The sequence below is a fragment of the Acomys minous genome (genome assembly GCF_964271855.1).
Source record: "Acomys minous genome assembly, chromosome: 5".
Lineage (NCBI taxonomy): Eukaryota > Metazoa > Chordata > Mammalia > Rodentia > Muridae > Acomys > Acomys minous.
Genome location: NC_140494.1, coordinates 105979277 through 106005240, shown reverse-complemented (window position 1 = coordinate 106005240; position 25964 = coordinate 105979277). Strand labels below are relative to the sequence as shown.

General features: G+C 43.5%; 1 protein-coding gene across 8 annotated transcripts in view; it reads right to left on the bottom strand.

Moving 5' to 3' along the window:
- SIK3 (SIK family kinase 3) overlaps positions 1–25964 on the bottom strand; it is a 213391-nt gene that overhangs the window by 57491 nt on the left and 129936 nt on the right. For all 8 annotated transcript variants that reach the window (XM_084782642.1, XM_084782637.1, XM_084782636.1 and 5 more), the window contains exon 4: positions 19097–19258. In XM_084782642.1, the coding sequence (XP_084638768.1) occupies positions 19097–19258 (162 nt within the window). The remainder of the gene's footprint in view (positions 1–19096; positions 19259–25964) is intronic.

Sequence of the window (25964 nt, the reverse complement as noted above, 5' to 3'; positions counted from 1 at the left end):
GTGATTCCATTACTCTACTCATTTGTAACTAAAACCAAGCACAACTAGCAGGGCATGGTGGCATGTATAATCCCAGCAACCAAAAACCTGATGCCAACCAAGCTACACAGCAAGCTCAAAGTCAGCCTGGACCATACAACAAGTTTGAGGCAAATCTGGGCTATAAGGCAAGACACTGCCTCAAAATAAATGCTAACAAAGAATACTTTTCATTTTATTTAGTTTTTACATTTGCCTTCTTTCTTTCAGTATGTCTAGCTTAAAGTATTAAGTCAAATGGATAACCAAAAGAAAAAAGAAAACTCAGGATACAGTTTTTTTAAAAAGGCAAAAAACAAAATTAGATAACTAAAAGTGGATTAAAAACTTAGCAGAACTTTCAGATAATCTTAGCTCAAACTTTTTTTTCTTTTTTTGAGACAACTGTTTCTCTGTGATGCCCTAGGTAGCCTCCACCTGCCTCTGGCTCCCCAATGCTGGGATTAAGGACCTGTGACACTATGCTCAGTTTAGCTATAACTTTTTAAAGACTAGACTTTTTAAGTCATGCAAATCTGTGGAGTCTGTAGACAGCACAGCCTGGGCACTTCTGCAAAAGCACAGGCCCTACTCTGGCAAAAGTCCCCTTGTTCCTAGAACCTGGAAGGACTGCAGTGTCAGGATGAGTCACTCTTTTGGGGGTGGGGTTTGAGACAGGGCTTTTCTGTGTAGCCTTGACTATCCTGGACTTGCGTTGTAGACTAGGCTGGCCTCAAACTCACAGCAATCCACCTGCCTCTGCTTCCCGAGTTCTGGGATTACAGATGTGTACTATCCAGCATTTTTTGTTGTTATCTGTTTTTTTCTTTTTCTTTTTTTCGAAGCAGGGTTTCTCTGTGTAGTCTTGGCTGTCCTGGACTCACTTGGTAGACCAGGCTGGCCTTGAACTCACAGCGATCCGCCTGCCTCTGCCTCTGCCTCCTGAGAGCTGGGATTAAAGATGTGCACCAGGACGCCCGGCTGTGCTATCTGTTTTTTGAGACAGGGTTTCTCTGTGTAGCCCTGGCTATCCTGGACTTGCTTTGTAGACCAGGCTGGCCTCAAACTCACGAGATCCGCCTGCCTCTGCCTCCTGAGTGCTGGGATTAAAAGTATGTTCCATCACCCAACCTCCAGGCCACTTAAAAAAAAAAGATTTTATTTATTTTATGAGTATGAGTGCTCTATCTGCATGTACTCCTTCAGGCCAAAAGGGGGCATCAGATCACATTGTAGATGGCTGTGAGCTGCCATGTGGTTGCTGGGAATTGAACTCAGGTCCTCTGGAAGAGCAGACAGTGCTCTTAACAGCTTAGCCACCTCTCCAGCCTGTATGTGTCCCTCTTGTGGCTGGGTTCCCTGTACAGTGACCTTAGATTAGTTGTGCTGTTATGGCTGAAAGGCTTATGTGGAAGAATGTCTTGAGTGGAAATTACAACTGTCAGTAAAGCGCTGTTTAGCCAATCAGCTGGGCAGAAAGACAGGAAGTGGAAGGCAGGAAAGAGTTGCTGGTTGACAGCTGATGGAAAGTTGGAGGAGAGAAGCCAGGAAGGATCAGATTGGTAAGTGCTTGGGATGTATGTAGGTTATGAGGGTTAGAGTAGTTTATTTTAGCTTATGTTTAAAAAGTAGCAGTTTAGGTTCTTTCAGCTTTGAATTACATTTCAGTCTCTTTGTGTCAGTTATTGGCTTCCAAGGTCGAACAGATACATTTTATTGTAACAGGCATACATGGCCCACAACAGAGAACACACACGATGAACACCGGTGAAATGTAAAAGGACAGAAGGTAGTAACTTTACACAACAAGCCACATACAAACTGAGGCAGAGAAAAGACTCAGGGATTAGTTCACAAGGTTGAATAAACACACTTGTAGTTTTAGAGTGCCCTAAAGATGAACAAAGTGGGAGGTGGGCAGCACTAACACCACAGCCGTGAAGAAGGCTTTGAATATGAAGGAGGTCCATATTCACACAATAATTCAGAATGGATCAAGTAATTCATGCTACATATGCTTGATGTACATTGTTTTGCGTGCAAAACACAAGTGATTTTATAGAGCATCCTGGGAAGACACTTGATATGACATAAAGGGAAAAGTGGTAATTGTATGTATGCTGATTATGTGTGGGAACTACACGCTGGGAGGAAATGATTTCAGCATGACCAGTGTCCTAGAGGAAGGCTGCATCTGCAATGTTTAGAAATCTTTCACTTAAACTACGTTTTAAATATAAGATGTTAAAATATCACCGTCTGGGTGGGATGTTGAGACCCAGGTTGACCAATTGTCAACCTTCCTGCCTTAGTCTCCCAAATGCTAAGATGATGTACATGCACCCATGCCCATCCTAAAGCATCATCTCAAATAAACGGGAACAGCCAGGCGTCCTTCTCAGAGAACTGACACAAGCATCAATTTCAAAAGCCAACGCTCTTTACTGTTTACAATGGGAAAAGATTTATGGTCTACAGACTCAACCCACAGTGATAAATTTCATAAAAATTTACCAAAGAAACCAAAGTCATACAGCAAAAACAAACAAAACAAAACATTAAGGGCTGGGGAGGTAGTTCTTTCAGTGAAATGCTTGCCACGCGAGCATGAGGACCTGAGTTTGATTCCTCAAAGCCGAGAGCAGTGACAAGTGTTTCTACTTCCAGTGCTGGGGACGAGACAAGTGGATCAGGAAGCTTGCTGCCCAAGCAGCCCTGATTAATCAGAGTCCCAGGTCCCAGTAAGAGACCCTGTTTCCATAGGCAGCCAGTGGGACAGTGCTTAAATAGTGCCCAAAGAGATGCTCTGGCTTACACATGCACACAAATACATGTCCACTTGCACACACACACACACACACACACACACACACACACACACACACACACACGAACGTGTACACATTCGGGTAGGTACACACAAAAGAAATATGCAGAAGCCATATGGGTGGAGCAGTCCTCTTTATGTGGCCTGTGGTCATTTACTTCTCCACTCCTAAGTCACTCAAGTAATTTGTTAAGTCTCTTTTCCAACCAGTAACACCCCGGTTGGTTAGCATTTGTCTGTAGGCTCAAATGGCAATTTAAGTCATTTTCTCTTAATATAAAGCAGAAGGCTAATTTGAGCCCTATGTTCATTCACTGTCTCAGATGGTTTAAATACCAAAGGTTGCTATTGATTTTGAGCCTTGAAACACTTTGTTCTAGGCAAGATGAGGTGCCTGAGGCTATATAAGGTAGTGATACTATATCCTAAAAATAAGTGTATCATTAGCTGGGTGTGTGAAATGTGGTGGTGGGGTGGGAGAAGAGCTGGTGGCATTAATTTAAAAACCAGGACAATTCAAAGAGCAAATTTTCTTGTTCGGTCTACTACTTCAGAGCAACAGACTTGATTTCAGGAGGTTGACCAAAGAACAATCCAAAGCAGATATAAACAGATGGGCAAAACCTTCAGCCAGCATCAGTGTTCTCAGAGCTCTCAGAGCAGTGTGGTGTGCAGGTGGCAGCCAAGCCTTCCGGAAACCTAGGCTTCCCTTCATTGTCAAAACTGTAACCTTCTGAGGACGACAATTACAACAAGGGATCAATACCCCAAAGCAGAATTAACTCTGGTCCTTGTTTGATTTCTCAATGTACTTACAGGGAAAGAGGGGTGTGCTTGCTGAAGATGACTGAAAAATATCAAAGACCAAAATGAGTTGAACAAATGATGTAAATAAGAACTGGGGTGAAACACAGGCTGCTCAAGTGAAACACAGCACAGAAAGAGAATTAATTTGTACGTCCCCTGTAATACTACTGCCTAAGAAATCATCTTACCCAAGGCTTTGTTGTTGTTATTATTTTTTAATGAATAAAACAACAGAACGCTGTGTCTCTCTCAAGATCCCAGCACTGATGAAGGGTGAGGTTGAAATCTCCCAGGAATCACACTGAACACAAGTTGTGGGAAGTCCTCACTATTTAGCAATTGCTCCGACCCCTGGCTGAACTTCCTGACTAGAAGCTAATAAAGAAGTAACGAGAGACTCAGCCTGAAACACAAGTTCAGGGAAAATCCCTTCCTGGGAAAACGGCATTTATGATGAAGGCTGACTGGGTTTTCCCAACACACATCAGCAGCTGGGATTGCTGAATTGGTTATTTTGAGAGGAATAAGCCCATCTCCTCCAGTCCACAGCAGATAATACTACCCACCTCTTATCAAATAAGAAGGCAACATGAAAAAGCCCCGCCAAAAGTCTCCATGTCAAATGAGGAGATTTTAAAGGGGGCTGTAGTTAGACACTTCCGGTAAGGCACACAGACCATACCCACTGGAATTGTTAGAAACAGAACAGTGACTATCACAGTCAAAGTTGTAAACTACACCAAATCAGAGGTGCAAAGGTCCACTCGGTGATGTCCTAGTACTTGCAGGTGAGCCTATCCCTCAGGGTTTTAGTGCACCTTCCATGGGGCACAATGAAAGAATAACTCTTTACACTTCACACTGAAACTGACGATACCAAGTGGACACACAGCTCTTGACACAGCATTCTTTAAATCAAAAGCCAAGGAGCAGACATGCTGACACATGCCTTTAATCTCAGCACTCCAAGGGGGAGTCGAGTGGCTTTCTGTAAGTAGCCACTACTACTTAGTGAGACTATGGCTCAAAACAACAACAATCAGCCAAAGAAAAAAGACACACGAGGCCAGTAAGATGGCTCTCGGTGGGTGAGTGTGCAAGCCTAATAGCCTGAGTTTGATCCCTGGAAACCACATACAGGTGAAAGACGAGAACAAACATAGCAAAGGCGTCCTCTGACCTCTGCAAGTATTCTTTGGCATGCACACACACACACACACACACACACACACACACACACACACACACACATGAACACACATAATAATAAATTCTACTAAAAATTCAGACATGACCTGAGAAGGAAGAGTCTACATTTGGAGAAAGGAAGGTGAAAGGGGCCGTTAGACAGTTCTAAGGTATGGCCTAGCCTGAGAGCAGGTTTAAAAAAAAAAAAAGCTCTCTTAGGCAAAAGTTAAGACATGAATATAATTCACATGACGAAAGACACGAGAGTTGTAACTCTGAGCGATACATCTGGTGATAGAAAAAGACTTCCATATCTGCTATTCCACCAATGTGTTCTCAGAACATGGACAGGATAGACATGGTCCTCAGCATCTGGAATTAGTCTGTGAAAGAGACACTGGCTAGAGAATTATGACCATCCTTTGAGTGTTAAGGCAAAGCTCAGGGTCCAGACAGGAGTTCCCTACGTAGCCTGTCCTGTAACTCACTCTGTAGACCAGGCTGGCCCTGAACTCAAGAGATTTGTCTGCTGTCTTTCTTAATGATTCTATCAAGAATTCAGAGGATCTTAGCTGGAGACGGTGGTGCATGCATATAATCCTAGCATGTGGGAGGCAGAGCCAGAAGGATTGCTACAAATTCAAGGTCAGCTCTTGAAAAAATATATATATATAAAGTTTTCCAGGCCAGTCTGGACTACAGAGTGGGACCCTGTCTAACAAACAAACAAACTCCCAGATCAAAACTTCTAATTTCTAATTTCAAATGTGACCAAGAAAAATAAGGGTCTAGTTATATTGAAATGTAAAGAAAACGTTTATGTTTTATGTCCAGGAAGCTGGTCGTCTTCAGCTGTTTTTACTCGCAAATTCCTTTTTTTTTTTTTTATTCTTTTCTTTTTCCAATATTTAAAAACACTTAGTTTTGGCAGCTGGAGAGAGCTGGCTTAAAAGTTAAGAGCACTGCCTGCTCTTCCAGAAGTCCTGAGTTTAATTTCCAGCAACCACATGGTGCTCACAACCATCTACAATGTGATCTGATGCTCTCTTCTGGCCTGCAGTGTACATGTAGATACAGCACTCATAAACATAAGATAAATAAAAAATCTTACACATACACACACACACACACACACACACACATGCACACACACACACACACACACACAGAGTCAGCTCCAGGCTCACAGTGTAACACCCCAGAGCTTACTATGGGTACCAGGCTACCAGTGTGGCATTGAGTTTGAAGCAATTGTTGCTTCCTCTCTCTGACAAGTGCTTCAATTTCAGATGTGGGCTACCACACCCAGGAACAAACTCCTTTTAAAACAAGGTATTGATTAAAACCTCCCAATAAATGAATGAATGAAACAATTCTGTTGTTTTTCCTTGATTTATGATGACGTAGTTTAGTTCTGCCTATAGTTCATGGGTATCTGTCTCAATTCTCCTACCTCTTCCTTAACAAAGAAATAAAAAACCCAGCTGATTTAAGGGAACTTGGTACAGTGGCAAACACTATTAATTCCAGCGACTGAGGCCAAAGGATCTTGAGTGTGAGGTTAGCTTCTGTTTCAAAAATTTAGCAATTGAAAAGTCCTTCATAAATTTCAAGGCAGAGTCTTGTCTCCATTAAAAGCTCCCACACTAACTTTCTTATTTATGAAAAATATTCATTTCAATTTGACATATAAAGTTTATTTTAGAAGATGCATATGCACTGAAATTAATTAATTACAATAAGTAAGAACTTTTAATGACTTGGCATTTGAACCTAAACTACCAAATTAAGTTTTTGTGAATTATATGTGGTTTTTTTTTCAAATGATAGGATTAGCAAGTTTAGGACCATTATTTATGATCATGTATTATACTATACACTGAATGCACTACAATATGTACACATTTGTAGATACATAAATTTTAAATTGAGTATGTCTATATCATGTGTGTATATTTGTCCAGCTATACTTCAGCTTTAAGAAATTTGGATTTTGAACCTCACAAGCATGTCTTGATGCGTTACACAATAACTGAGATACACAGGGTGATTTGCAAATTTGATTAAGTATATGTTGAAACACTGCATAATTAATCCTTTATTATCACTAACCTCAACATTAGTGTTCCTTATTCCTTATAAAGTCCAAGGGTTCCTAACATATAAATTTAGTAAAATACAAGGAAAATCTACCTCCTGGTGAAAATTATTATGGCAGTCGACTTCCCCAATGGAGCAAAGACTACGCTGAGTGATGAGCCTTCTCCTTAGCCCCTGCTGGCAGGTAGACACACTTAAATCATACTCAGAGCACTCAAATAACTTCATTCAAGGAGGGCGGGAAGACCTAAAGAACTACTCCATTTATTAGCTCCTACAAAACAGAAACAGCAAAGGAAAGGTGCTGTCATCTGAGGGAGAAGGTGGCTGAGACGGGATTTCCTTTATCCCAGGCTGGATTTGAAATGAGCTGCATAGCAAATGATGTCCTTGAACAGGTGAACCATTTTCATTTCCCAAATTGGGATTAGAAGCCTGTGCCTGGTCCCTTCCTCCTTTTTCCCCCTTTTCCCTCCTATGGGGTGTATCAAACCCACAATCCTGAACACATTACATAGATGCTCAGCCCCTGAGCTATATCCACAGCCCTTTACTATCAGCTTTTGAGACAAGATTCAGAAATCATTGACTCACAAAGGCCCCTGTATGCTGTAAGAGGTGTTAGTAAATTAATGGTGGGCTGTGTGCAGCCTGAGCAAAGAGCCAAAGACCACACAGCCCAGGGTACCTTTGTGAAGCCTATACAAAAGACCCAGGTAGCGCAAGCCTTTCATCTCAGCACTCGGGAGGCAGAGGCAGGCGGATCTCTGCGAGTTGGAGGCCAGCCTGGTCTACAAAGCAAGTCCAGGACAGCCAAGGCTAACACCGAGAAATCCTGTCTCAAAAAAACAAAACAAAACAAAAGACCCAGGCATACCATTAGCAAACTGGGCTTTTCAGTTTGACACTGAGTAAACACAGAAATATTATATTTGTTCTTTTATGATTTTTTAGGAGATCTGATACAAATATATTTCTGAACTCATAAAAATGAGAACCAGATTCTGGTCTAATGGGTCATCATAAAAAAGCAGTCTTTCATTATATTCTTTTAGTCTTTGTTGTTATTGTTGTTGTTCTGAGACATTCCCTACTTAGCTCTAGCTGCGCTAGAACTTACCATGTAGACTTGGCTGGCCTCTAACGCGGAGGTCTCCTGGCTGCTGCCTCTCATGTGCTGGGATTACAGGTGTGTGCCACATGCCTAGTGACATCTTTTTATTCTTAAATTATTTTTTGTTATGTGTGTATGTGTGTGCATGCAAGCATTAATGCAAGTGAAAGCACACATGGCCTTTTAGTTTTAAGCGTTTTGCAAATTGTACACAATGCACTATAGACATCCTTTATGTTAGAGTGAAAGGCATGTCAGTTCTTCCCAATACCAGCTACAGTTGAGGAGCCAGAGACTTTATGTTAAAGAATTAGCAAAGCACAGTCTTGGACGACGTAGGAAAGACCATACTGTACTTATATCCTCTAATAAAATCAGCAACACTCTAAACATAAATTATCAATGTCCTTGCAAAACATCCTGAATTAAGTGACTCTGATTTTCTTTCAGTTATTCTTTGATTGCTTGGGAGTTTCTGCAACTTTAATAAGACTGAATTCATTCATTCATTCATTCATTCATTCTTCCTTTCTTTCTTCTCCTCCCCCTCTTTCTCCTCTTCCTTCTTCTGTCTTAGGTATTGGTATTATCTAAACTAGGAAGTAATGGGTTTTATTTGATGTACACACAAGGGTTTGCATTTTGATGGGGAGCAAGTGTTATCTGTTGGCTGGAAAGTGCTCACCTCACATCCTCACTGACGTATAGCTTATTAAATGCTGGGTCCAGTGTGATCCAAGAGATAAAGCAATTTGAAAGCTGGAGCTGCCCTTCGGGGTGGGGGTCATAAGCACATGAGCACCTTACCCTAACCCTACCCTCAGCTCAGCTCAGCCTTCCTCTCCGAGGGGCAGAGGAAGCAGAAGGCAAGCTCAGGCTCTTATTCCCACAGATTCTTGTCTTTGTCCAAGGCCTCAAAGCAAAAGCGTCCATCTTTCTGCATCCTTCTCTTTTTCTATTCTAAACCACCATCTCCCTCGGTTTCTAATTATCCTCCAAATAAGGCTCCTGCAATTAATAGATACCAGCACAGGAGTCCCAGGGGCTGAACAGGAGTCAATGTGCATGAGCCAGAGGTTTGTGTAAGACGAATCTGCGGTTAGAGGAGAAATTACCTCCGCTTCTCTAATGTGCATGTTTACATATCCTCGGGAGCACATTTCAGCCTGCCAAGAGTTAGAAAACCTACAAGCTAAACAGACTGCATCTTTCTGGAACATCCACTCTCTCCTACATGAAGCTGTTGACAATTTTAGTATTAAAGCAAACACAGACTTGACATGGAGTACAACACAGCATGAAGCATGGGATTAAGAGTTTGTATAAAAAAGGTCATTTCAGGATCCAATATCACTTCCCACCCACCCCAGCCCACTGAGTTCTTTTCCCTCTGCTGTGTGGAGACCACAGTGGAAGGATCTGACAAGGCAGCTCTGCACTGGTAAAGGAGCTACTGTGAGGCCTTATAAATACACAGGCATTCTTGAGCCTGGTCAGGGATGATTCTCTTTCCATCTTCACTGACAGCACAGAACTACCACAGATAAAACCAATGTCTCAATTTTAACTTTAGAATCGTGAGAGTGAGAGTGAGAGAGAGAGAGAGAGAGAGAGAGAGAGAGAGAGAGAGAGAGAGAGAGGACACACACACACGTAAATACATATAGACACATACCTATAGCTGAAATACTTTTGAATGAAAGAATATTGAGGGTTGGAGAGATGGCTCAGAGGTGTATTGGCTGCTCTTCCAGAGGCCCTGAGTTCAATCCCCAGAAACTACCTGGTGGCTCACAACCATCTATAATGAGATCTGGTGCCCTCTTCTGCACACATGCAAGCAGAATATTGTATAAATAATAAATAAATCTTGGGAAAAAAAGGTATATTGAGATTTTACTTGTAGAGTTTCAATCTTAGGAGCAAGATTTAGGAGAAATTATTTTAATTTAAAACTGTATTTATCTATGTGCATGTGTCTCTGTGCATGGTGAGCATGGTGCCTTCAGAGGCCTTGAGATTCAGATTCCCTGGAGTTGGAGCTGTGGACACTTGTAAACTCCTAATGCAACCAAACCTGGGTCATCTGTAAGAGTATTTCACCCTTAACCTCCAGGCCATCTCTCTGGTACCCAGAAGAGGTGCTTCTTCAGATTCTTTTTACTATGATTTGGTTCTTTTTTTTTTTTTTAAGTTAATTTAAGTCGGCTGTGTGTATACATGTAGGTGCATACATGTGTGTACTAGTGGGAAGCCAAAAGAGTGATTCCTCAGAGCCGGAGTTACGGGTGTCAGCCAGGTTTGTTACACAGGTGCTGAAATCCAAACTCTGGTCCTGATGGTTGCTTGCCAAGCATTTTGATCCAATGAGTCATCTCTTCAGTCCCTAAAATTACTTTCCAACAACTTAACATGCACCAAACTTACTTAACATCTTCTACGTGAGTGCCACATGCCATTCCATGAGCACAACAAAAGTTAGGTTCAATCATGACCTGAACTTGGAGATCAAGAATGGACTGATTGCCGGGTATGGTGGCGCAGGCCTTTAATCCCAGCACTCAGGAGGCAGAGGCAGGAGAATCATTTTGAGTTTGAGGCCAGCCTGGTCTACAAGTGAGTCCAGGATAGCCAAGGCTACACAGAGAAACTCTGTCTTGGAAAAAAAAAAGTATGTACTGGCTAATGAGTGCTGGTGAGGACTCTCAGGGACGGCTGGGCAGTCCTGATCACAGCGCTATGCAAGCCTCAGAAACCCAAGGTGTCCAACCTCAGGATTCTCGTATGCTAATTTATGATTTAGATGAGTGTTATATTTGCATATGCCTGCAGGCCAGAAGAGGGCATCAGATCACATCCCAGATGGTTACGAGCCACCATGTGGTTGCTGGGTATTGAACTCATGACCTCTGGAAGAGCAGCCAGTGCTCTTAACTGCTGAACAATCTCTCCAGCCCCAGAATTCTCTTATAAATTTCAAAAGTCAGTGCACTCACAAAGCGTTTTGATTTCCTACTTTTTCAAAAGTGCCACTGTCACTGAGCTGAGGCCCGAACTTTCCATTGTCCCTTACACCCGTGCACTGTGGAAACCCTTCACAAAGGGCTGGCTTTCTGTCCCCTGCAGGTCCTTGCTGTCTCCTGACTGCCAACTACAACAATAACCCGGGAGTGGAAACTGTTTCGTGAAGCCCATTCTGAGAGTCAACATTTAAAGGGGAAAGTTTCCAACTTCCTTCGGTTAAAGAAAATATGTTTCCACAATTTTCAAAACACTCTCATAATGTCTGAAATTTGAAAGCACATTTCTTTAGGGAATAAGTCAGCTATGTTTAAATTTTTTTGGTAGATATTTTGTTAACATAGAAATCTCACTACTTAATCTTTGGGAACAAGACTTAAATTGCTTTCAAACAGCAGTGTATCAACCATTAAACAAGAACATACCATTTACTGTTGCTGGCTAAACATGATTTCTATTCCAAACAAATGTGTAATGGGAAGTTTCTTCTCCGTGGCTCAGATAGCCGATGCTACCATGTCTGGGACATTCTCCTTGCTTTCTCCTATGTCTGTTGCCCTTTCCTACCTTCCCGTGTCTCCTTCCACCATCCTCATGTGGACCTTACCACTTTGCACTGTTTTTAACTGGTCCTTCTTTCTTCCCAAATCTTTCTCTCTCTTTTCACAGTAAAGTTTATATGATTTATATGAGTTTAAATTGCCTTATTATGTCAGGCAATTTAACAATTTAGTTATCTCTTATACATGGTTCCCTGGTACGGTGGAGCACTCCTGTAATCCTAGTTCTTGGGGAGGCAGAAGCAGGCCATCTCTGTGAGTTCGAGGCCAGCATGGTCTACAAAGTGAGTCCAGGGCATCCAAGGCTACACAAAGAAATCCTGTCTCGAACACCCCTCCTCTACCAAAAGGCATTGCATATGCCCACATGATATGACATGTGCTATAACACATATGGAGAGTTCAGGACTTCTGGGAGCCAGCTCTTTCCTTCTACCTAGTTTTTGAGGCAGACTCTCTCTTGACTCTGCTACACTGTGACCTCCTGGCTACTGCACCCACTGGCTTCCCAGTGGTTTTGTTTCTGTTTCCCATCTCACTGTAGGAGTCCCAGGGTCAAAGCTATGACCATCCCATGGCATGTCTGCAAATGTGCCATGCACGTTCTGCTGCACTTACGCCTCAGCTTCCCAGTAGAGCCAAAGTACATCCCACATCCTGCCGCCTGCAAATGGCCCTGCCATTTCTATCACCTTAATGACGAAGCAGCAAACTGACTGTTGCTCATGGATCCTGTAGATGACCAGTGAGCTGGAGCTTTATAACCTAAAGTGGGCTCTTCAGCCTATGAACTACACAGTATCATTAATGGGGTGAAGCTTCACATGTGCCCAGGAACATGTCTCTGACACATGGAACTATAATTTGGTAGCTGAGGAGGATAAACACTATCAGTCAGGGCTGCGGGCTGGAGGCTATGCCTGGGCTCCCTCCATCTAGTTGCTTCTCTATAGAATCTCACACATCTGGAACATAAAAACTCAGGGGTTAGAGGCCGAGAACCCTCTCCTTTCCCCAGCAGCGAGTAAAGGAAAGTGGTTGGCTTGGATGTGGATCATAAATTCATTTTGGAAGTTGAAACTGGAAGATGAAGGGGTTCTAATGTCTTCGGAACAGACCACATGTACATATACAAAAGCAGTAAGTGATGTATGTGAAAGGCCTGGTGAGGCACAATTCTGCTACGATCTGTCAGCAGGCAGAATGTTTGGGGCCCCAGTAAACCTCAGATCCTTGGCAGCAGGAGTCACTTTTCCTGTTCTGTTTGCTCCTGAGCAACCTCAAGCTGAACAAGGAGCCTTTGGAAACAATGGGTGAGACCCCAGCAACACAACACATCCTTAGCTCCAGATTTTGCAACTTTGCCTCAAGATGCTGGAGCCTTACTAGATGCCAGTCACAACAAAACATCACTGAAGAGACTCTACAGAAGACAGGCTTGTTACTGCGATTAGGACGAATTTTTAAATTCTAAAACCAGGGGGAAAACCTACTATATAGTGACTTTTCCTTCTCTCTAGAATCAGATGTAGAAAAAGTAACCAACAAGAAAACTGTAAAGTGTGCAGTTACGGTCACCTCTTCTGACAGCTGTGCCCCTCATGCCCAGGGACCACGCCCTTCCACAGGCCAGCACCAGAACTGCATGGACACTGAAGACAGCTTATACAGTAAGCTCTCTGAAGCTCAGCTATTAAACACAAATTACCACAGCAATTCACTCAAAAAGTGAAAATAACAAACAAAACCAGAACTTACTCCTCTTCTACAATGAACACTTTATTTCTTTGAGATAGGATCCCATTCTGCAGTCTTGGTTGGCCTGGAATTTACTATGTGGCTAAGGCTAGCCATGAGTTCATGGCTAGCCTCTTGCCTCTGCATTCAAGTGTAATGGTTACAGATATGAACAACTGTGTCCAGATGATGTAAATAAAAATTTAAAAACTTTAGTTGGGTGTGGTGGTACCCAAGAGATACAGGCAGGCAGGCAGGCCTCTGTGAACTTGAGGCCAACCTCGTCTACGTGGAATTCCAGACCAGCCAGGACCACACAGTGAGATCAGAGGACAACTAACTTTGCAGGGTCAATTTCCTCCTTCCCTCACATGGGTCCTGGGGCTAGAACCTAGGTCATCAAACTTGGTAGCAAGTACCTTGACCAGTCTAGTGGCCAAAATGCTTTTAAAACAAAATCCAGGCTGGGCGTGGTGGCACATGCCTTTAATCCCAGCACTTGGGAGTCAGGGGCAGGTGGACTGCTATGAATTCGAGGCCAGCCTGGTCTACAAAGTGAGTTCAGGACAGCCAAGGCTACACAGAGAAACCCTGTCTCAAAAAACCAAACCAAACCAAAACAAAACAAAAACCATTTGATAAATACTGGCATCAAAATGCAAATTTGTTACATTTCTTTTTTTATAATTTATTCACATTACATCACAGTTATTACCGCCTCACTTGTATCTTCCCATTTTCACCCTCCTTCCCTCTTCTGCCCTATTCCCCTTCTTACATTTCTTAATTCAAGTTTTTATTAGTTCCAAATTCAGTTGCTTCTTAACATACATAGTTTAAAGATGAGTGGCTATAGCCGAAGGATCCTTTTTTGTTGGTACCAAGGACCCCAGAACCTAACTGATACAAGGTAAGCACTCTGCGGCTCAGTACTCTCATCCATTTCTTTTCTTTTTCTTTTTCTCTTTTCTTTTCTCTTTCTTTCTTTCTTTCTTTTGAGATAGGGTCTCAAAAAGTTGCCCGGACTGGCCTCAAACTCAAATTATTTTCTTAGTCTCATTAGTGGCTAAGAGCATAGGTGTGCCAAGACTATTAACATCTTAATAAAACAAATCGCTCTTTTTTTTTCTTCCAAGCAGAGATGGTGGCGTATGCCTGCAGTACAAGCTATCTGGAGACTGAAATAGGAGGCTCTTGAGTTGAAAGCCAATCTGAGCTATATAAGAAGACCCTTTCTTACACACATGCGCGCACACACACACACACACACACACACACACACACACACACACGTGCACATTTGCACAAACAACCAAAAACTTCATTTTCTCTCTTGTATATGCATGTCTTTCATACACAGTGGCTTCTTCTAAGGCTTCTAATATGGTATCAAAAATAACCATTGAGGGCTAGAGAAATGACTCAGTGGTTAAGAGCACTGACTGCTCTTCCAGAGGACCAGGGTTCAATTCCCAGCACCCACATAGCAGCTCACAAGTGTCTCTAACTCCAAGATCTGACACCTTCACAGAGACACGCAGGCAAGTAAAACACCAATGCATATAAAATAAAACTAAATAAATTATTTTTAAAAATAACCATTGAAAAGATTATGGCTCTAATAGCTGCTTTTAGCTCTTAAAATTAAAGTTGATTTCATTACTTATCAACCATATCATATCAAAACCACTCAACAACCCCCTCTGTACTTGGTCATGTTCTACTTGGCTTCCACTGAAGGCATTATCCTAGTGGCCCATTAAGTTCAAGGAAGATATGGCAGGTACGAATGAACGAAATTCTAGCAAAAAAACCCAAAAGCTTAAGCAATGACCAAGAAACCACATAATGAGGGCATGTAAAAGAAAGAATGCACAAGCAGTCACTGAGAGATAAACACTGGGCATTGTAGCCGACCATGAACTACAGTCCCAATTTAGTCTCTGTTTTGCTCTGAAAACAAATACTAAAAATGTAAACACTTAAAATGAACTTTAAAATTGTGCTAAAGTATATGTGTTAAAACACAGAATACGTGAGGCTGGCTGCCAATACTCCAGTATTGTTCACTGACACATCAGCAGACAGACTCCTACTACGACTGCTTGGATTTGTTTTAATTACACACAAAGAAAAATATTTAGCCAGGCACCGTGAGTTTGAGGCCAGCCTGGTCTACAAAGTGAGCCCAGGACAGCCAAGGCTACACAGAGAAACCCTGTCTCAAAACCAAAAACCAAAGAACAAGAACAACCACCCCCCAAAAATCGCCTTGCCTAATATTTCAATAATTTTAATTTCAATTATCAATGACCTCTGCTTTTATTCTTGGTTTTTCCATGAAAAAAACTAAATGACACAAGAATTTTCCTTAACTTAATCAGAATGACTCTAAAGTGAAAATCATGTACCAAGAATTAAAAAAAAAAAACACAAAACAAAACAAAAACACACTTTAACCTTAGGTCATATATGCAGAATAAAACTATAAAATATAAACATGGGCTTTTTAAAAATTATTTAAATAATCCAAGGACCCTGGGAGTGACACTGTGGTGGGCCTGAATAATGTCCTCCAAACACATCCACGTTCCAACCACCTCCACATTTCTGTGCGAGTGACCAAGTTAACACTGGTAAATTTCAAAGGTGGCCTTGAATGATCTAGGAGGGCCTGACGCAATGACAGGGTTTCTCACAGTACCAGGAGTCAGGAGGACCAGGGTCACGACAACTGAAGCGTGAGGTTGGAGCGCTGTGAAGAGGGGGCCTATGCCAAGGAAGGCAGGTTCCCTTGACAAGGTAAAGAAGGCAAAAATCTGAGTTCTTCCTTTAGGTCCCTGACCAGGACTGCTAACCAGATGTTATCCCTGAAAGGCATACTGACCTCCAGAAGTTTACTTAGAAAACTGTTGACCCTGAGCCATGGAGTTTGTGCTAATTTGTTTCACTAACAATAAGAAGCTAATTAAGACAGCCTGCTGTACTGTACTTTTTAAAAAAAGATTTGTTTATTTATTTATTACATTTACAGTATTTTGCCTGCATGTATGCCTGCACACCAGAAGAGGGCACCAGATCTTATTATAGATGGTTGTGAGCCACCATGTGGTTGCTGGGAATTGAACTCAGGACCACTGGAAGAGCAGACAGTGCTCTTAACCTCTGAGCCATCTCTCCAGCCCTGCACTGTACTTTTTTTTTTTTTTATAAAGATGGGTCTTACTGTGCATCCAGGCTACCTCAAATCAAGATCCTCCTCCTCAGTCTCCCAGGTGTCACACTTCTGAGTTCTGTAAGCTCTAGTAGGAATTGTCTACAATTAATTTTATTGAAGCCACAAAAATATAATTACAAAAGAGGGTTTGAAATTGCTAGGCCTTTCCACATTCCCTAATTCTATGGGAACAGCCACAACTGACATAAAGACAAAGGACGCTCGTGGTGCGGTGCTAAGTAGCGTTCTTTGGCAGGCTGAGGCCGGAGGAGTGAGAGTGCCAGGCTTAGTCTCATCAAGCCAGAAAGGACACCTTTGGTCCCTGCCGACCGTGTCACGCCAGGTTCAGCGTGGTGACGGAACAAGAGTCCAGCTCTCGGCCTGGGGTCAGGACAGGACCAGGTGATGTTCCAAGGAAGAGTTAAACAGGAACAGTCTACACCCAAGAGACAAAGCCACCGCAACTGACAGCTGCTCGCTCAGGAACTTTGACCTTGAACAGGATACAAATCTGAACTCTCAACTTCTGCCCTTCTTAGGGAAATCTGAGGGCAGCCCTTGACTCCTTGGCTTTTCAAGGCAATTAAATCCTAACAATACTTCAGTTTTCAGCATGAACCGCTCTATTTTCCTCTAGGAGACAGGGGACATACAATGTAATACTAGAAACTGTCAGAGATACCTGTTTTCTATTTACAGTTCCCGTGCACCCCCTTTCTGCTCGTCTAGGGAGATGGGCTTGTATCTGTCAGGCAACACGTGTAAGCCACAGGGAGGAAACGTAGGGCACTTAGCTGGGCAACTAGTGGGATATGAGATAAAAGGCTGGACGGAAGGAGGAAACAGGTTAAGCCCAGCTAAGTAGCACCCTGAGTGCTGTGAGATCTGGAAGCATGTATTTGTATATATAGAAAAAATACTCAGAAAAATCTCAATAGGTCCTAAACCCACCTTTTCCCACCTTAAAAGACAAAGCAGCTTTAAATAAGCATTATATTATATTTGGGGCACCGTAAGATCTATTCTTTAACATTTTGTAATGATTTTTAAAATTTATTTATTTGGTTTTTTTTTTTTTTTTTTTTTTTTTTTGAGGCAGGGTCTCTCTGTGTAGCCTTGGCTGTCCTAGACTCCCTTTGTAGACCAGGCCGGGATTAATGGCGTGCGCCACCACGACTGGCTATTATTTTTACTTTATGTCCATTGATTTTGCCTGTATGTACGTCTGTGTGAGAGTGTTGGACCCCTGAAACTGTAGTTACAGGCAATTATAAGCTGGCATGTGGGTGCTTGGAATTAAACCCAGGTTCTCTGGAAGAGCAGCCATCTCTCCTGCCCCTGTAAGATCTAGTCTTACAAAACCTTCAAAAACTAGTCTGCGGAGTGAGCAAGGGTTCTGTCCTCGGTGGTGCAAGAGACGCTGAACGCATCCTTTCAACAGTTTCCTTCATTCCATCCAGGCAGTGGTGGCACATTTCTTTAATTCCAACACTTGAGAGGCAGAGGCTCACGGACCTTTTGTAAGTTCGAGGCCAGCCTGACCTACAGAACAAGTTCCAGGACAGCCAAGGCTACATAGAAAAACCCTGTCTTAAATAAAACAAAACCAAAGACAAATTATCCTCTTTATTTACAAAGGATTTATCAAACAAAGTAATAGAATTTGAATACTATCTTTTACTTTCTTCCTAAAGTGTTCCGGCTAGTGGCTAGTACTATATTTTTAAAATGTACTTTAAAAGCTTATTAATTATTAAAGTGAAGTCTGGAATGGGAATATAACTTGGTGGTATAAGTGTCCTGAGTATGTTCAAGTCCCTGAGTTTAGTACCCAGCTCTAACTTAAAAAAAAAAAAAAGGAGCCTAAATTGCCCCTACTTTCACCATGCTTTTCCCCCTTTTCTTTTTAAATAAGGGGCTTGCTGTGGAAGTTTTGGTTTATATATAAACGTGTTTTTGTTTTAATCCCAGGTGTGGGATATGGGGGCTGCTCCAGTTTGTCCACAGCTGATTTTGTCCCCTGAGAAGGCTGTGATCTTTGTCAGCTGTGAACCACCTCATGCAGAGGGGTGGTCTTTATCAGTGGGGATAAAAGCCAGACCCAGAAGAGACTGGGGACTCCAAGAAAGAAGAAGGCTGCTGGTGCCTCCCTTCCTCCCCCGCCCCCCACCCGCTGCTCCTGGTTGCTGTTGATGCAGTGTGAGGAGAAGTTGGAGATATCTTGAAACAAGGACTAGACTTGCCCCCAAGGAACCCAATGACCCTAAACAGCAGGAAGCAGCTAAGGACAACTAAGCCCCATCTCCCTGCTAACCTTCTTTCTTCCCTAGGGGTGTTGGGAGGGATTGGGGTGGAGAAGGGAGAAAGAGATTTAAAGAACCCCAAAATAAAAATAGTTGGTTGAAAGTACGCCAACAGGGGTTCTTCCCTCTTGCTTTAAGAACCTTGACAGAAAAGCGCCTCCGCGCTGTCCCGTCTTCACCACATACATTCAGCACACACCTCACCTGCAATTTTGATATTCAGATTGGCGTCCAGAAGCAAATTTTCAGCTTTTAAATCACGATGAACAATATTCCGACAGTGACAAAAATACACAGCTGTGACAATCTGTTTGAACTTCCGTCGAGCTTCCTTCTCTGCCATTCTTCCGTGCGCCACCAGGTGGTCTGTGGTGAACAGGAGCAGAGTCAGCACCATGCATGAAGCTGGCATAGCCACACAGGCAGTCTAGGGAGGCCAATGAAACAGCCATTGGATGACAGGGTTGAAAAGTGACCAGAGGGGCTGGAGAGCGGGCGTAGGGTCAGTTTGCAGCACACACAGGGTGGCTCACAGCCACCTGTGAATACAACTCCAGGAGATCAGATGCCTTCTCCTGATTTCCATGGACACCAGGTATGCATGTGGCACACACACACAGGTAAAATACTTAGACACACACAAGGAAATCTAAAAGAAGCAAACCAACAAAGCCTGAACAGAGCAGGGCACATTCCTCTGCACATCTAGAGAAACTCACCAGCCACTTTAAGCCTCAGCCCATGTGAGATGAGAGCGGGCAGTACAACACACTGATGCTGGCAGTGGTGGCACACCCCCTTAATCCCAGCACTTAGGAGGCAGAGGCACATGGAACTCTGAGTTCAAGGCCAGCCTGGTCAGCCAGGAGAGCCAGGGGTGCACAGAGAAAACCTGTCTTGAAAATTCCAACCCCTCACCCCCCAAAAACAAAAAAACCAGAAAGTACTCATTGGAATACCACAAGAAAAAAATGTTCTCAGGGCTTAATCCCATTTTCCAAGAATCAAAATACTTAATGCCTTCCCTTTCACTCCCCACTGCAAAGGATTACATGTGCATAAGCAAACACACATGAAGACAAGCATTTCCTGTGTTAGAAGAGTGTGTCAAAAAGCAGAGTCCTTGCAACCAAGCATCTTAAAACAGAGCCGACATCACAAGGTGGGAGACTGCCTTACGCAAGGCTCTGTCCAGGCTGGCTTCTCTATAATCAGACACAAAAAATACATATACATCTTTATAGATCAATCTTCTGTTCTTAATATTAATTGATTTATTTGTTTGTTGGTTTTTTTGTTTTTTTGATACAGGGTTTCTCTGTATAGTCTTGACTATCCTGGACTAGTCTTTGTAGACCAGGCTGGCCTTGAACAGTGATCTTCCTGCCTCTGCCTCCCGAGTGCTGAGATTAAAGGCAGCCGCCACCACGCCTGGCCTGATAGTATTAAATGAAAACCAAGAAGTTTCTACCAAGAAAAATAACCAATAACCAAGTGGCTAGAATAGAGGGGGGGAAATATCAACCAAACCAAACCAAAAAAAACCTCACATGTAACACCCCCTGTGCTATTAGAGGTAGAGGTCAGGAGAGCCTCAGGACAGAAAAACCAGTTTGGTTGCCCCATAATGATTATAGCAGATTTAAAAATACATTCCTTTAGAGTAAGATATGAAGTTTACACTAAGCCAACCAGCTTCACTCATACCCTAACCTACCTAGCTCTACATCATGACAGCTGACCAGATTAAATGTCAGCCATGGGCAGGGCGCCGTGGCGCACACCTTTAACCCCAGCATTCAGGAGGCAGAGGCAGGCAGATCTCCATGAGTTTGAGGCCAGCCTGGTCTACAACTCCAGTCCAGGACAGCCAAGGCTACACAGAGAAACCTAGTCTCAGAAAGCAAACAAACAAACAAACAAAAATGTCAGCCATGGGACTGGAAAGATGGCTCCACAGTTAAAGAGTGTATGATGGTTGGGTGTGGTGTGGCACACCTTTAATCACAACAGAAGCAGAGACAGGTGGATCTCTGTGAATTCGAAGACAGCGTGTCTTGGGAAAACTAAAGATAGATGGGTAGATAGATAGATGGATGGATGGATGGATGGATAGATAGATAGATAGATAGACAGACAGACAGACAGACAGACAGACAGTATGTTCTGTTGGAAACATCCAATAACCATCTGTGAAAAGTCCTTTAACCAAAAGATCTTGCTGAAAAGGACACATTTGCCATCAAATTGTTATCATATATATCCTGAGATAATAAAGAAGTAAAAAAATTAAGCAATATAGATGTATACATGACTGCTTATTAGGTTTACTGAAATCGACCAGTTATTTTGGTGACATCGCACCTACAGGACAAGTCATAGCTAGCTTTTTCAAACTTAGAAGAAAACAGAATTTAGGGCAAAGTATCACTACTAGCGCTGACTGCAAAGACCAAGAGCTCAGAGAAAGGCAGCCTGGAGCCAGGGAGGATGGCACAGCAGGGCAGCTAGAGGAAAAGCCATCTACATGGCAGACTTTGAAAAAACATACATTGCATTTTTAAAAGCAAGGGACACAGTTCTAGACTGTGAACATAATGCAGGCACACCAACACACAGAGACAAACACGTTGTTGTTGTTGTTGTCGTCGTTATTATTATTATTATTATTATTATTATTACTACTACTACTACTACTGTTATAAAAATATATAATTACTAAGAAAGACACCTCAAGCCAGGTGTGAAAAGCCATCATCCTAGTACTTGAGAGCCTGGGGGGTGGGGGGAACATCATGTTTGTGGCCAGCCTGGGCTACCTAGGAAATTTGTTTGAAATCTCCAAAAATAGACAAAACAAACAGTCCTTAAAAGAACTGCTATAATGTTTTGTTTCCTATACACAAGATCTTTAAAGCCTTTCCCTTTAAAAACAAAACAAAGCAAAACAAAACCACAGTTACTTGTAATTTACTAGGGAGAAAGGATGGGCTACACGGGCTTACACCATTTTTCGGCTTCTGGTGAGATGGGGCAGGGCACACGGCACACAGTCCCTGGCTGAGGCAACACAAGCCACACGGAAGCCAGAGGGCCAGCAGAGGCAGGGCGCTAGATTTTAAGCGATCGCTCTCTAACAGTACCTGTTCCCTGGCCCCCATTCCCCTAAGAGGGGCCTAATTATTCTAATAATATGTTTTAGTTGCTAAACTTGGTCTAATTAAAGAGCTTTGAGGAGACCGCTCTTCTTGAGAGACGAAAGAATAAACTCCTCTGAAGGGTTACCATCAGAAGCTCATTTGGCCATGCCACCCACTAATTAAAATGCCCAAGAGACATTCGTCTGGCAGTAAACACTAATTACCAAAACACATCAAAAGCTTCTTAAATATGACAGAATGATTAATTTTGTGATCTCCAAAATAAGTGATTTTCTTCTATTAAAAAAAAATTCTTTGTGAATGTCTAAGTACCTTATTTTTCTAAAATGACTGGGAAGTTCTCAAAATTATTATAGAGTCCAGGCTGGTGGAGTGCAGCCCAGTTCTGTTTTATCTTCACAGTGCCACCTCACCTGGCCTACAATGTCACATCGGTTGTCCTTGGATAAAACATTAACACTGCCAGCACCCCTGCCCCGCAGTCTGCTAAATGGAAGTCAGCTGTCACAGGCCAGGACCAACGAAAAGTTCCTGTATTTGGGGATAAACCTGTACTTTTTCTGAGTTATCGTGTATGACAGAACTTGAATTTTCACGTGTTCACTCAGCACTGTGCAGGAAGTAGTTAAGCGTTCTGTTACTGGAGTGCCATACTCTCCAACAGGCCGGAGTCTACCTACCAACCCTCACTACTGGGGTCCTGGAGGAAGCCTCAGTGGCAGCATGTAACTGTGTGGCCTGGGGTACTCACACCACACAGAACTGCAGCTCCACAGGTCCACACAGGACTCCTGGAAGTGTGGGTAGAGCTGTGGGCATCACTCCCAAGGAGCTTTATGTGGGCACAGCACGCTTTCCTTCTGTCTAGCACTTGGTCCCTCACTCTGCCAGTCACTGGTGATGGGTGCTCTTCACCTCCAGCTGTTTTATGGCCTCAGCATTCACACCTTGGCCTCAGCTTTTATTTTCATGCACTGGATTCCCCCCACCCAACAGTTTGCCCTCAGTCTAAGGTCAGGTGGGTGTGCCAGGAAACCAAGAGCCTGCAGTTTCCGTGCCTGCAGAGCCATGCCTTTCAGTGGCTGGCTGCTGACAAATGGGTGCTTTATATTCCTATATGCTCAGTAGGCAGGAAGCAAAATGTCAAGTGCAGATGGGATATTTAACCTCTAGTGGAGAAACCCAGATTAGCAGCCCAGCCAACGCGTACATAGTCAGAAGGTCTGAATCAGCACTGAGGAACTGTCACACAGCGGGCTAGAAATCCACTCAACTGTCGAAGACAAACAGCCGGAACTCTGTCAGGATTGCAGCTCTAAAGCAGTTCCTCCAGGCCATTCAGTGAGCCAGCTCTGCATCTTAGCTACCCAGCTCTCATAGACCCACTGTCTCAACTGCCCCAGGACCTTAGCTTTTGATAGTCTAGGTTCCTGGTACTCCTTCCCCCTAGGCAGAAATCAGGGAGACGCCTGCTTTGTAAAGTGCGACCCCCAGATCTTTCCACCACCAGTCAGCCACTTATGGCTGAAACGTGGAGCTGATATAAGTTTTGACTACAACGCGGCTCCAGGCAAAGCGAGTCTCCATTTTCTTCCTTTTCCAGTTCTTATCAAAAGTGGTGTTTTCTTCCTCGCTCACCAGTGACTGAAGGGCACCTGGCACTGCCCTTCATCTGCTCTCCCCCATGAAGTTTTTCAAGTACCAGGGCACTCTAAGGCTCACACACCCTCTGAGGGGTGACAGAATAATGAGCGAATTCAGCAGTCCAAAAGCACCACAGAGCCAGCACATAGACCTGCCTCAGATTCACTCTCTAATTTCATCCCAGTCCACTGGGGCGCAGGATGGAGGTGGGCTGCTCTGTGGTATATTCAGGTTCTAACCTTTCAATGAGCAAAACCACACACAGGCCAGTCTTTGCTTGCCTGGACCAGCTCCACGGGAGTCTCAGAGGCCCGTCACTAGCAGCAGCACAGGGGAAAGGAGCTACCGTTTCTTAAAATAAGTCACTGTTCCACTGTGTGCAGACTGCCACCATTCTTCAGGGCCGATGGAAACCACTGCAGGCCAAGCAATGGGCAGAAACTGTGCTTCCTGGGATGAAAGGTGAACACAGCCTAGCTAGGGGAAGGTCCTTGTGCTGGTCTCATGTGGTGACCTGAAGCCATGGTGGCCTGTTCCAAGCAGACTACAGCCAGCAACTCATTACTTTGCCTCTTGGTTCTATCATTTCTTCTTCCTACAGCCATGGAAACAACTTCCTGTTTATCAAACAAACGCTTCTTTCCAAAAGAGCCAGGGTGAGGCCAAAATAGCTCACTCTGCCCGCAAGCAGGTTAGCAGAGCACTCCCTTTGCTGTCCTATTGTCCTCTAACTTGAAGGTCAGGCGGCCTGAGGGTAGAGGAAGCAGGCTTGTTGCTGTTTCCTGGCTCAAACTCCAGCTAGCACACAGCAGCAGGCGTCTTGGCGGCTGAGGGTGCTTCTCACAGTCTCTCCAGCCTGCCAAGGACTTCTGTGCTGTTGTTTGGTTTCTGCTCCCAGACTCACCATCCAACAAACAGTTCAGCACAACCTACTAACCCCACCCCCACAAGTAGCCAGAATCCAGTGATTCCTCGCTCTTGCCTCCATACTTTCTAGTGAAATTCTAGTTCCAATTCAGGTGAAGGGCCACCAGCTGGCTCCCGGGTTATCGGATCTCCTGATGTCACTCAACTCTGATACTACCCCCAACTCTGTCCCTGGTTCGCTGCATCTGTTCTGAGAAGAGAATGCAAACAGGACTTCTACGTTTTCACAGTCTTCCTCAATGGCTAAATCGTACAAAATTATAGGGGAATCTTACACAATCATAGCAAAGCCCACAATCTGATGTGGGTAAGATATGCATACAGTTCTGTGCCATTTTATCACACATGCACATGTGCAGTGTTCCCGCTGACCTCAGATTGCAGAACAAACGGCAGCAGCTATGCTTTTTCTCGAGAGTGACTGCTTGGGTGAGACGGTCTGCAAATATACACACAAGCTAAGTAACCCTGTCTTTACTGCTGGCTCCGAAAGATCCAGAGTATTCTACTACCTCTAAGTTCTCCCTGCACTACGCTGTCACGGGCAAACACAGAAGCAGTGCTCTGCCTTAGGACTGCTGTTCCTTCTTCTCCCAGCAATATGTGAACTTTAACAGTATCAGAGCCTTGTTCCTGAATCCTCCCAACTGCCCTATTGATTTTTATCTTATGTGTGGGTGTTTTATTGGCATGCTTATCTCTGTAGCTGTGCCTGGTGCCCACAGATGCCAGAGGAAGGCATCAGGTACACTGGAACTGGAGTCACAGAAAGTTGTGTGAAACCATATTGGTGCTGAGAATGGAACTCTGTTCCCCATGTGCTCCTAACCACTGAAGCAACTCTCCACTGCTCCCCTGCCCCGTATTTTCTGTACTTTATCATCTTCTAATTAGCACACGTCTCTATAGCTGGTGTGTTGTTTGTCTCTCCTACTAACAAGGGCTGTGCGTCTCCTGTGTGCATTACTGTTTCTTGCACTTGCATGGTACCTGGCACATGTGAAGTCACTTCACAGGTAGGTATTGTTTAGAGAATATTGACAAGGAAAATACTGATACAAAGGCAATAATTTTTCAGTACTCTCATTCAGTTGGAACTCACCAACACAAAGGGCTGACTACATTTTTTAAATTCACTTTGCCACTAAGCAGGGCTTGTAAACTAAAGGCATTTTATGTTCTTCTTAAATGCTAGCCTTTTGATGCCTTTGATGCCACGTCCATTTACATGAATGCATACAGAATGACTGATTTTTACAGGGCTCCTTAAAAACGTACATGGTGGCACATGTCTGTAATCTCAGTACTCGAGCAGCAGAAGCACATGGATCTCTGTGAGT